The sequence below is a fragment of the Gavia stellata genome, chromosome 6 (genome assembly GCF_030936135.1).
Source record: "Gavia stellata isolate bGavSte3 chromosome 6, bGavSte3.hap2, whole genome shotgun sequence".
Lineage (NCBI taxonomy): Eukaryota > Metazoa > Chordata > Aves > Gaviiformes > Gaviidae > Gavia > Gavia stellata.
Genome location: NC_082599.1, coordinates 58429095 through 58441303, shown reverse-complemented (window position 1 = coordinate 58441303; position 12209 = coordinate 58429095). Strand labels below are relative to the sequence as shown.

At 45.1% G+C, this 12209-nt stretch overlaps 1 protein-coding gene across 2 annotated transcripts in view; it reads left to right on the top strand.

Moving 5' to 3' along the window:
• Positions 1-6474: 6474 nt before the first annotated feature.
• The window catches only part of EGFR (epidermal growth factor receptor), a 45732-nt gene continuing 39997 nt past the window's right edge, over positions 6475-12209 (top strand). Inside the window, exons 1-4 of one of the 2 annotated variants that reach the window (XM_059818968.1) lie at positions 6475-6570; positions 8401-8587; positions 9304-9438; positions 11216-11284. In XM_059818968.1, coding sequence (XP_059674951.1) covers positions 6490-6570; positions 8401-8587; positions 9304-9438; positions 11216-11284 — 472 coding nt within the window. In that variant the 5' untranslated portion in view covers positions 6475-6489. The remainder of the gene's footprint in view (positions 6571-8400; positions 8588-9303; positions 9439-11215; positions 11285-12209) is intronic. The other variant, XM_059818969.1, reaches the window with a different exon arrangement.

The window sequence follows — 12209 nt, the reverse complement described above, 5'->3', positions numbered from 1 at the left end:
GTGAGAGAAGAATTTAATCCCCCATCTAGTCCGCATTGAAGCCAGGGGAAAGACTGATTTCAGCACATCCCGGTCTGGCCTTAATCTGGAGGATTAATGAAGATACATGCTGAATTAAATAATGGCAACAGAGAAGGAAAATAGAAATATTACTAAATGATATTGGGGAGGGGACAAAAAAAACCACCCTAGGGAATTAATAAGGCTGAATCCCTTGTTGTCAGAAATGCTCTGACTTTGGAGAGGTCTTCATTCAAGAGCAGGTTGGTTTGTATATAATTCTTTATTCTTTCGGGTGAAGGCACTTCCCAACAATCGGCCCATCCAGCTGTCATGCTGCCTTCATCCCTTGCAATTCAGGATGTGACTTTTGCCATCGGAGGGCGGGTCTCCACTCCTAACTGGAGCAAGGGAAACGTAAAATTAAATTTAGCTGGAAAAGTTGCTTTCGTCAAGTAAATAGAAATCAGAAGCCATCTGGGAAGGCTTTCCCTTAAGGCATATTCTTTTTCTCCGCTATGGCGTTAGTTTTGGGTAACTTTTGCAATTACAGTTTCCGTGTACGTATTTTTTAAGAGCTCTGTCATTGTTTTGTTCCCAGCGTGTCTAAAAGTTGGAATTAATCTCTGTAACTTCATTACTTTACACCACGCAGTTTGAGCAGGGACTTAGTGCAGCCACACGAGGCTGTTTTTCACAATGTTTTGAATTAAAGTATTTTAATATGTGCAAAAATTATTACCTTCTGCGGCAGCATTTCCAGTACCCGAATGCTGCTGTCGTTAAGCTGAAACTGGACTTTTTAGGCATCGTATGTGTTTGCAACCACTGTTCTCAAGGGAAAACATCTGCCTGCGTCTGAGCACTGTTTGTACCCCTCACCTGTTTTCTAGCTTTTCCTTTCCTTTTTGTGACTTCCCACAGCACGTCACAGCAGATTGGGTTTTCTTTTTGTATCGTGTGGACTTTCCTCCCTCTTGAAATTCTTACTCGGTATGTAAAACACACTCAACCCAGTAATACCAAATCTTCTCCATCACATCTCTCTCTAGTGTTGAGGAACTGGTTAATGTATGAAGTGTTTAAATGGTATTTAAATGCTTAATCACGTATAACAAAATGTCGCTTTCTTTTTCCGACCTCTGACATTTCATACCCTGTTTTCTTTAGGGAAAGCATTGCATGGTTCTTTTTCTTTCTATCAGAAATAAGGTTAGTCGTGATGACAAATGTCCTGTCTGCTCTAGTACTTCCTTGTAAGCTTAAATGCCGTTATTTTGATCATTTGACTGTAGTAGCTGCACTTTTCTGGTTTCCACAGTAGGGTATGCGGATCTGTTCGATAGCTGTGAGGGAATGCTTTGAGACCGGTTAAAAAAATACCAGATCTACAGGACCTGCCCTTATAGCTGAGGTACAGATTTGTGCTTCAATGACATGCAGAAAAAGTATATAAATTTATTACGCTAGGTCGTACGGAGTTATAAGTGATATACGAAGCATGGAAATGGGCTTGCGTGTCTCTGAAATTCCCTTTGCAAGTGATAATTTTGAGGGGTCTGTCAGAGCTGCAGGGAGACCACCACAGGCTAAGCAAGGACAGAAACAGCTGATGATTTGGGGATTGGTGGTAATTTGGTTTCAAAGCATTCTCTGGGGTTTTTCTCAAGTCTGGGACAAATACGCGTGACAGGATTGGGGCTTCAGTAATCAGATTTTCTGGGGAAAAGATGAAAACGGATTTCACTTGTATCAGGGCAATTGCTGTAGAGACCAGTTTGTTTTATCTGAGCTCTTATGGATTTGGGGGAATACAGTCGCCTAACGTTACGGCTGGACAGATGCATTCTCTCTCCCTACCATCACTCGTGGAAAATGCCATTTAGGAAATGCTTTGGTTTCACTCCACTTCTTCGGGCTGCACAAGAAAAGAAAGGCCAAGGAGCAGAGGGTTGCAGAGGGTGAACCCTTTTGCGTCGCCGAGAAATACTTCTCTAAGGCCAAGTTTGAGGCAGATGAAGGGGAGCAAGCACGTCTGTGGACAGAGAGAGGATTTTAGTATCCAGGGCAGCCAACCCTGCGCTTTTCAGAAGCACTAAAATTCAGCGAGTTTGCATCTATCAGTAGTGTGCGATCACTGCTGTCTTATACAGCACCTGACATTTTGGCTCATTTCAGCAATATCTGCCTTTTTTTCTAGGCTGTCTGCCAAGGTAATACCATAACTGATTCAAGATCAAGATTACTTCGGCATTTAGGAAGCACAGCATGTGTGCTAAGAGCAGTATCGTATAGAAATAAAATGCTCGGCGGTGGTAATCCCATGCTGCTGCCCCGCAAACTTTTTGGGTTGCCTCCGTGGTGCCGGGGTGATGGCTGGTGCTCTGGGGGTCCGACGGGTCGCCTGGGCTGGGGCGGGAGAGCCTTATGCTCCCGACAGGCAGCCCCGCTCTCAGCGCTGCTGCAAACGGCAGCCTCCTGGGACGTCCTCTCTGTGTCAGAACTTTCCAGACGGGCTGTGTTTTTATTATATTAACATCACAGATAAGAGCAAAGCTTTCTTCTTTTAGGGATCAGCCCATGCCCTGAAGTTCAGTTCTGGAACTCTGCTTTTCTACCGGTCAGGGACATTCTTACCCTGAATTTTCATCAGGAAACTTCTCTGGTTTTGTTTACTCTCCTTTATAGCTAAAATGTGCTGCAGCCATGTGTATCACTGGAGGTGTTCAACAAACGTGTAGACGTGGCACTGTGGGACATGGTTTAGTGGGAATGGTTGGATGGGGCATGGCGTTGGATTGATGGTTGGACTTGATGATCTCACAGGTCTTTACCAACCTTAATTATTCTGTGATTCTGTGAAGTGTTCACATGGGACATATATTATGTGGTACATACTACCACAGCCCCCAGCAGTACCATGTAAGTATCCATACCCACCATTGACTCCTAAACCTAGATAGCGCTGGCTTTGCTGCACATTGAAACAAAAATATATACTGAATGTATATGGCATCAAAATCTGTCCTTTGGAGGGCAAATAGGTCAAGCTCACTAGAGGTTAAATCGTAATGTAACCCATCCACTCATGCATGCACGTCCCACTTAAAACTCTGCGGAGCGAGGTGAGCGCTGCATTGCCTGTGCTTTTCCCTCTGGCCAGAAAGGCATTCACACTGTAGTGCTCTATACAGATAATTATAGCATGTATCTTTTCAGAACACGTTTTTTGTAAGTGAAGAAATTGCAGGAATGGTATTATTCATCAGCTGCAAGCAGGCCATTTTCTTTTCTTTCCAAATGTTCTGGTTGGACAATTATTCAGCACCTTTGCCCGAGTTCAGTAATACTGCTGCAGGGGTTTAGCTTGTTTTGTTTGATTTGGGTTTTATTTGCTCAGCATATACTGCTCGTGACCCAGGTTCTCATTTGGTCAATACTGCTGTGATGAAGTTCACTTTTTTGGAGGTACTTAGATCTCTTTGCGGCAAACAAGGATTTGGCTTTGTATCTCTTTGAGCAAACAAAAAATTGTGCATGAGGGGGAAAGCTCCTATAGGGTGGTCTGACTGATGCTAGCCATATACTGTTGAGATCTTAACAGAAGCAATCCATTTTCTTTTGCTTTCTGGATCTTAACTAACATCTCATCTGCTGTTTACCGTGTAGGGGATGTGATGACCCTGATGGAGGGATCAGGTGGTTTTGCATGTGGCTTAAGACACCTTTGGTAGAGAGCCATCAAAGCGCTCTTTACTCACAGAACAGGGGAAGAAAGTAGGTCCTGGAGGACCAACCTGAAGCCTCTTCAGAGCTCGTTATGTCTGGGTTTCCCTCTGAAGCTTAGCAAGCTGGCAAGCTCCTTCTCTTGACTATTTGCTCCTGCCTCCTCGCTGTCCTTGGAGCTGTTTCCAATGTAGCAGTTCATGGGCCACCATGAACCAAATCAATGAGCTTTCCTTGGCTAAAAAATACCCTCTGTCCATTTATTTATTTATTGTTCTGCATTATTTGTAGCTGGGATCAACTCTTTGGCATGGTTCACTGAGCAGCCCCATGGGAAAGGGAGAAGTGCAAGAGTAACCATGCTCTCTGCCTGCAGCGTCAGCCTTGACCTAGTAAGCAGTGAAGAAGTCTATGTTTCTCGAGGCGGCTGAGCCAAATTCAGAGCTCCAGCACTTGTCCGATCCCAAGGGAAATGCGTTCAAGCGTGTGCAGTTTCTCCTAGGGCTTGTTTCAGTGAGCTGGACTGTGCAATCCAACCAGTGCCAAGCCGCAAAGGGTCGATGGTGGGTATGGGTGGCCAGGAGGATGCTGCCGCAGACAGCTCCTCCTTCCACCCTTCCTTCGGTTCGGACGTAGCATAAACACTGCAGCTTTTGCGCAGGGCCTGTCTCAAGTACCAGGGCAGATCTTTGCTCTTAACACCAGGGATGCAGCGAGAGCATCAGGCCATTTGTGGACCTTGAAGACCAGAACGGGCTGACTTAACGTGTCTTCATCTCTCTGAGCAGTCTAAACTGTACCTGCTTCTGCATTGTATTTCAGTGCGTTTCAAAATCACACCATTTTATAGATCAGATCTGAGATGCCTAAACTGAGCATCCAAGCTGACGTTTTGAACCATCTGAGAATCTTTTGTTACTGGCCTTTTCCTTCGTTGGAGGAACGCAAATACTGATTTTAAGCACGAGCAGGTTGGAACAGTTAAGTTGGAAACTGGAATAGAAAATTCTGCTTAGGAATTTCTTGTCCATTGCAGAAATTCAAGACAAACGCAAAAAGGCTCATTTTCTACACTTGATGCTCATGTAGTAACAAGCGACTTAGGCGGTGTAATCACAACCCCTGTTAAACTGTCCCCTTTTACTAGCAGTTGCCATTCTGATCCCAAACACCATAATGTTTATCTAGACGTGTAGTGAGAAATTACTGAGGAATGTGAGTGAACGGCTTTTCTTTAAACATGGACAAAGAGCATTTAATCTGTTATCACTGTAGCTCCTTAATGGTGATGATTGTACTGAGAAGTAAGACATGCTCAGCGAATGGTTTTGACGATTGATAAGTGTGTCTTTCTCACTGCGTATTAAGTTATTTTTCCTACTAATAAAACATCGATTCAGTAAATCTTCAACAGGTGTTGTTTTATGTTACTAGCTCTGAAACTGATTTCCAGCTTTGTCAGGAGTCTTAGGTTTTTTGCTTTATAGCACCCCACACAATGGTGTTCCAGTTTGTGACTGGCGCTTCTAGGAATTATGGCTCTACAAAAATATCCTATCATTTATATTTTTTCTTTGAGTTAAAAGAATGCAGTTCTTTCGGTGTCTTACGGAAAGCTATGAGGTCAGGCTTGGGTTGCATTACAGCGACGATGAGATAAAGGCCTCCTTGTGCTCCTGCTGAAGAGCAAGGTTGGGCTCAAGCTTTCCACCTGGAAGGTGTTGTGAAGTCTTTTACCACGTTGCCTTCTGTATCGTTCTCCTTTCCTCTGTATTGGCATAACTCAGAGATGTTTTAATTTTAGCTATGTAGGAATAGGCCAGGGGATGACTGGGAGAGTACGGAGTTTCTAGGGCTTGTGTGTGATGTTTTTTTCTTTAAAGCAATTTGCATTTTGCTCTTTTATTGTAATCGAATACAGCGGTGATAACTTGACAGTTCCTCTAGGTTTGGTAAGGCCGAGTAACGGAACTTCAGGTGGGGACTCATTTTTCCACCATGCCATTATTCAATGTTTGTAACCTCAGTGGTGCTTTGTACGGCACTGCTTCCTTCCCCACCAGCAAAGCAGGCTTAGGTGGATTTGTGTGTCAAAGCTGAATATGCCAGGAAATCTCCTGACACCACTATCCTCCCATATGTCAGGGTGGCAAGAGATGTGTGAGCCCCAGGGCTCAGTTTGCTCTTAAAACCCAGACTTGTAGCTTGAGGGGTCCTGCAGGAAACGACCGCTCCCTCCCTGTAAACTTACAAGGAGACCAATGCCCCCCAAAGTACTGTAAATGGGTCCTCAGGGAAGTCGCCTTCGGTGATACCGGGCAGCATACCCCTTTCAAATAGTGTTTGATGGCATTGTATCAATGCCCCCTCCTCAGGAACTGAGTTATGTTTGTGGCGCAGAAAACTTAGTGCTACTTGTGTGCGAAAGCCTCATCTTGGAGTTTTTGTATATAACAGAAGGTGATGGAGGGTTATTCCAGCTCTTAATTCTGGTACATCTCTGTGCCTGGGAAACGTCGCATGCTCCCTACATTATTGCCATTAGGGTCATGCAAGATAACATTCTTGTTTCTTATTAATCTGTGCTGATGCTGCACTTTCTGTGGTGCTTGTAAAGATAGGTGGGCAACTTATTGTACTTGTTGTACTTATTCTTGCTTTCCTTCACGGGGCTTTCTTCTTTCCTCCGCAGTTTGTCAAGGGACAAATAACAAGTTGACCCAGCTGGGACATGTGGAAGACCATTTCACCAGCCTGCAGAGGATGTACAACAACTGCGAGGTGGTGCTGAGTAACCTGGAGATTACATACGTGGAGCACAATCGTGACCTCTCTTTCCTGAAGGTTAGTGTTCTTGGCCAATGTGGCCTTCCCTGCTAAAGGAATCTTACTGCGTTTTTTAAGTGCAAAGGATCAGCTACCTATAAAATCCTGTGGTGATCCAAAAACATAGCTAGCTAATGTCAGAGAAATTGCAGATCACAGTCTTGGCATACCTGTAGGCTGCAGGATACACTCAACTCTACTATACTAAAGCAGGTACTTTGAGAAATAGCTTTTCAAGCACCTGCCAACCTCTGCTGGCTGCCATGCAGATGGGTTTCTTCTTATTTATTAATACTGTTACATCCTTACCCATTGCCTCACTCCTCAGAGGGCAAAAGGCTTTGTGGTGCTGTTGGACAAAGCAAATTGCAAAGTGAGTGGCAAGCCACTGACGGCAGATTTTGAAGTGTGGAGGCCCATACCATGCCCTCCAAGCTGTGAGCCCTTCCCCTGCCGTGGTGGTGAGTGCCCCGCCAGCCTGCAGCGCCCGCACCCCAAGCAGGCAGGCAGCGCCTGTGCAATAACTTCCCACGTGGACGCTTCGAGCGGTCTTCACAATAATCCTCCGTGGTTGACGCACGGGCTACTCCCATCTCAACGTTTGCTTTGTGCACAAGTGCGTGAGCGACCGTGGGAAGCTGAGAGCTGAATAGACAGGGGATGATGTTAAAACGCAGCTGCAGCGTGGGGAGGAGCACTGTCTGCCATGGGGACCTCTGGGTTCTCCACCAGCAGAGACTGGGCAAGGGGTACAGTCTGCTGCCAGCGGCAATAACATCGCACCTTAGTTTGTTATGTTTTTTTTTTAAAAGAAGGTGTTTTAAATATATGGCTTTTTGCATGCCTGTTTATCAGATTAGGGGGTTTTCAAAGAAAGAGGCAGGAGAGGAAGAATTTTTTTTGACATGGTAAGTGTAAGTCTGGTATCAAGACCTCTTGTGCGGTAGCTTTGAATAAACAGGTCAGTCCTCAGGGTTGAGAGGAGTAGTCTCTTTGTGTGAGCTTTTCTTCTCAGGGAACAAAGAAAGGGAAAAAAACCCATTTCATTACAGTAACAAGCAAGAACATCAGAAAAGAGATGGTTCAGACATATGGGTTACAAATATGATGGTATTGCCATTTTTCTTTCCCAAGCACAACTTGACCATGGAGCTCAGTGTTCCCAGGAACATAACAGGTCTCTTGAAAACTCACTGGTGGTCTTCATAGAATAGGAAAATATCCTAAGTGGTAGCCTGAGGGTTTTTCATTTACGGTGATTTTTGTAAGAGATAGAAATGCACGCATTTCACAGTACAAGGCAGGATTTAACCTACATCCAGGGACGGTGCCTCACTTGTCTTAAGAGGGAGTAGGTTACCTGATCTTCTCCTCTGCTGAGAATTCGAGGATCCATAAGGGAAGTGGCACAGAAGAGAGAGTATAAAAGTCTCAATCAGATGGCATCTCTGTGCTGCCAGTGGTTGGAGGCTGGGGAAGTATTCAGGGGAATACTTGGAATGCAGGGCAGCTTTGTTGCCTTATCATACATGCTTGCCCTGTTCTCCTGCATCCCCTAGGCAGCCCCACTTGCCCTGGCCTGGGGACAGAACAGGGATAAGCTAGACCTTTAGAATGACCCCCTGGTAGCTGCAAAAAGGGTCAGTTTGTACCTGCTTAGACAGCAAAGTTTTCCACATAGTCCCGTCTTGTTCTCGGATTTATTTATTTTTTAATGAGATTAAATGGTTTATTGTTCCTTAAAATAGAAAGATGGTGGATTGGAGGGATGGGAGGAGGAAAGCGACTCTGTCAAGAGTAGAAGAGTGCTACGGATTAAGCACCTTGTTTCTTCTGTTGTTCTCTCAGACGATACAGGAGGTCGCAGGCTACGTGCTCATCGCGCTTAACATGGTGGATGTCATTCCCCTAGAAAACCTCCAGATCATCCGAGGCAATGTGCTGTATGACAACTCTTACGCCCTGGCAGTTTTATCCAATTACCACATGAATAAAACCCAGGGACTTCGAGAGCTGCCAATGAAACGGCTATCAGGTGAGACAAGGGCAAGAGGTGGAGGCATCTGTAAAGCAAACTTCAACTGTTAGGTTATTGGTGTCAAGATCCGACTGAAGATCTCCTCTCAAAGTCATAGGCCATCAAATCCTGCTTTAAAAACAAGGATCTGAATGTAGTTTCCCAGTTTCCTGATTGCGTTTCTACTAGCCAGCCCTCTTCAGAAGATGAATAAAGTTCATAATTTGTCATTGCAGAAAGATCCAGAAAATCCAAAGCATCAACAGGATGGTGAGATTTAGTTGTGTCCCCCAAAATGGCAAAGAAGTATCCACTCGTTATTTTGCATTATTTGATTCCAGCGCAGGCGCGTCAGTATTTTCTGTTAAATTCCAGTGGGAGCTGGTGGCGTGTGAGTTAGGGTCTTACACCATCTCTGGCTGACGGTCTCTGGCTGTGCACACCAGCAGTGCCATCTCTGCTGAGTGCAGGGGCCTCTGGAGGTGGCACCAGGCAGAAGGCCACATGTAGTGGCATCTTAGTGGCATTCAACAGCAGCCGACCCTCCAGAACCCCTCAGTCTGAGCGTGGTGTTAGTTGCACCATCAGGAGTGCTGGTGCCATGCTCATCGTCCTTTTCTGTCAGCGTAATGTGACTGAGGCGAGGAAACGTGTTTTATTTCCTTTTCTTTAGATCAGAGACAGAAGACTCGGGCAGTTTGCTACACTTACCAGTTTTTTTCCTTCCCTGGCAGAAATTCTCAATGGAGGTGTTAAGATCAGCAACAACCCCAAACTGTGCAACATGGACACTGTTCTCTGGAATGACATCATTGACACGAGCAAGAAACCTCTCACGGTGCTTGAATTTGCAAGCAACCTGTCTTCTTGTGAGTATTAACTTACCAAAAGTGCTATGCGCTCCCCCACTTCAGACAGAAGAACGAATATCCCATCTTCTGTGCAGTGGGTTTCAGGTCCACCAATTCCTGCACGCAGGGCCACCAAGCCCTGTTCCAAGGGAAGCCCATTCGTTTCTTCACCACTGGCCTAAGATGCAGTTTTTCATGGTGGTTAGGTCCTTAACTCATAAGCTCAGCGAAGTTCTTGAGAAAGCTTCTTTTGGTTTCAGACAGTACCCTACATATGTGGTTCTTCAGAGACAGCTCAAAATAATGTGCACTCATTTGTTTTCCAAATCTTCTGTTTACAATATAAGGCTCTGCTCTAGAAGACCCATATGGGTACCTTCATGGAGTTACTGTGGGACTTGAAGCCTTTTTAGCGCTAAGGCCCAAGTTGAGTGCCATAAAACCCCCGTGTTTTGGGCTGGATGGATTATCCTTGCAAAATTAATGATGAACAGGCAGATATATCTGATGCTTTAGATTAGCAGGGAGATGAGCGTCTATTTAAAAGTTTGTGTAATGTGTGCTTTGAGTGGGCTCAAGCTAATCCTTCAGCCTCACAAGTCCCTTGTAAAATCCCCAGTCATTTCACGGAAAGCAGAGTTTATTTTCATTTCTAAGCATTTCATTTCTGGCACTGTAAATTGGCGGAAAAACATATTTTCTTTATCTTCTTCCAGTTGCGTAATTGCCTGAGAGCTAATAGCCAACTTCTGCGTTGACATATTTTTCTGTGGAGCCCTAGCATAATCAAGGGGCTGCGAACGATACAAGTCAGCACAGGAGTTGGGCTCTAAACACCACAGAAATATTAACCTTTAACTTTTCAACTTTAAAAAAAAAGAAAAAATAGCTCTTTGGTCCCGCACTAAATCAATCAACTCTTGGACAAGTATTGGCATTTGTTCAGCTATTTGATATGGCGGGGGGGGAGGCGGAGGGAGAATCACGTGTTGTTAGCAGGAAGAATCACTTTAGTAGGAAGTGCCTCTTAAATGTAGTGAATTCCAGATTAATCTGCTTAGACAGGCATTTATGGTTTTAATAATGATCCCGTAATCTAAAATAAGTTGTTTCTCTGGGACTTTGCTTGTCATTAAGAGAAAGAAAAAGAAAAGAGTAAGGAGGGAGGGATGGGAGAGGGCCTGGCACTGAACCTTTGAGGTCAGGCAGAGTGTCCGTCCATCCTGCCGCCTCTCCATCGATTGTCCATCTGCCGCGTAGTCCTACGCCAAGGAGTATTTTTGGCAGAGGGCGGGAGGAGGGCGCAAAGCAGACAAGTCGGATTACTTTGTGGTCGGAGTAGCTGGCAGTTGCCTGCGAATCCAGTTGGGTTTGTTTTCTTTTTAGAACCACGTTGTTCAGAAACATCGATTTACATGTGGCCTGTAGCGAGCAGCTGGCACATACCCAGCCGCAAGCCGGCCGTGACTTGCTGTTGCATGCAAACTCCAGCAGAAGGGCCAGCCGGACAGTAGCTGAGATTCCTGTTCCTGGGAAAAATACGCCTCTTTCGTAAGCTAGGCTGGCTGGGTATTGCGCTTGCGTGCTCAAAGGTGTGGAGAGCTGCACGTGGGAAACCAGAGATGAGCAAAGGATAAGGATTTAAGGTCCAGCGCTCAAAACTTTTGAGCACTGGTATATAGGTGCTTCCTCCCCTGATTTATCGAGAAGGAAAGCTCAAGTCTTTGTTTTCTGTGACTCACGTGATGTTGTTGTCCACGTTTATAGAATATAATACTCTACTTTCATGTTTTAGGTCCCAAATGCCATCCGAACTGCACAGAAGACCACTGCTGGGGCCCTGGCGAACAGAACTGCCAGACATGTAAGCCTGCAGACTAATTAAGAAATATCTTGTGTTCTGACATACTAGATTTCCACCTGCCAAAAAACTAACCTGTCGAGTGCGAATTAGTGACACGCGTTTCACACCTGTCCTCCTCTGCATCCCGCGGCACTGGGGCGCCGTGAAGCACACCACGGAGGGACGTGGCTTGCAGAACGGCAGTCTCCCCGAGTTGCTCCATTTCTGGAGGGGAAACCTCGAGGTGGTTTGACTTGGGTCTGGGTTTCCCTGCAGATGTGCTGTTCCTCCAGAAAAAGACTGCAGCTGCCTCCCATCTGCACTTGAGAACACTTATTCTTTAAGTTATTTTACCATATAAGAGAGAATGCAGTAGCTGTGTGGTAAACTGTTTGCCTTCCTGCTGCTTCCCGCAGAGCCATTCTGCAGGCTAGTTAACGATACTTTGGATTCATTTCTACTATTAGAAGCAACAACATGACCCGATTGTTGCTGGCTTTAATGCCTCTTTTTGGAATCCCCGTAGGTTTCTTTTGAAAACACAAAAGATGTCACCTTCGTGTGGGTAATTACTCTATACACTGTACTCAGAGGACCTTTGGAAGGCTCTCAGAAAATGGATAGCCATTTTTTAATTTGTAAATGGAGATATTTGGCATTGTGACGTTGTTCAGTTTGGTTGCCTGTGCTTTACTGGAAGATTTTGCAGGGAGGATGCTTGCCTGATACTAAGAGAGCGGCAGAAACATCCATTTAGAAGTGCTTGAGAATTTGCAGGGCTTTGTTTCTCCTGAAGTAAAGGCTGAGGAGGAAGCCCATCTCAATTTGTTTTGATACTTCATTATTTCCTTTTTCTGTAATAAGTAGGGAAATGCACTGTTTCTGATTCTTCTTTCCTGCCGGTTTTGTGTAAAGTTCCGTGGAAAGACTGCTGATCTAGACACAA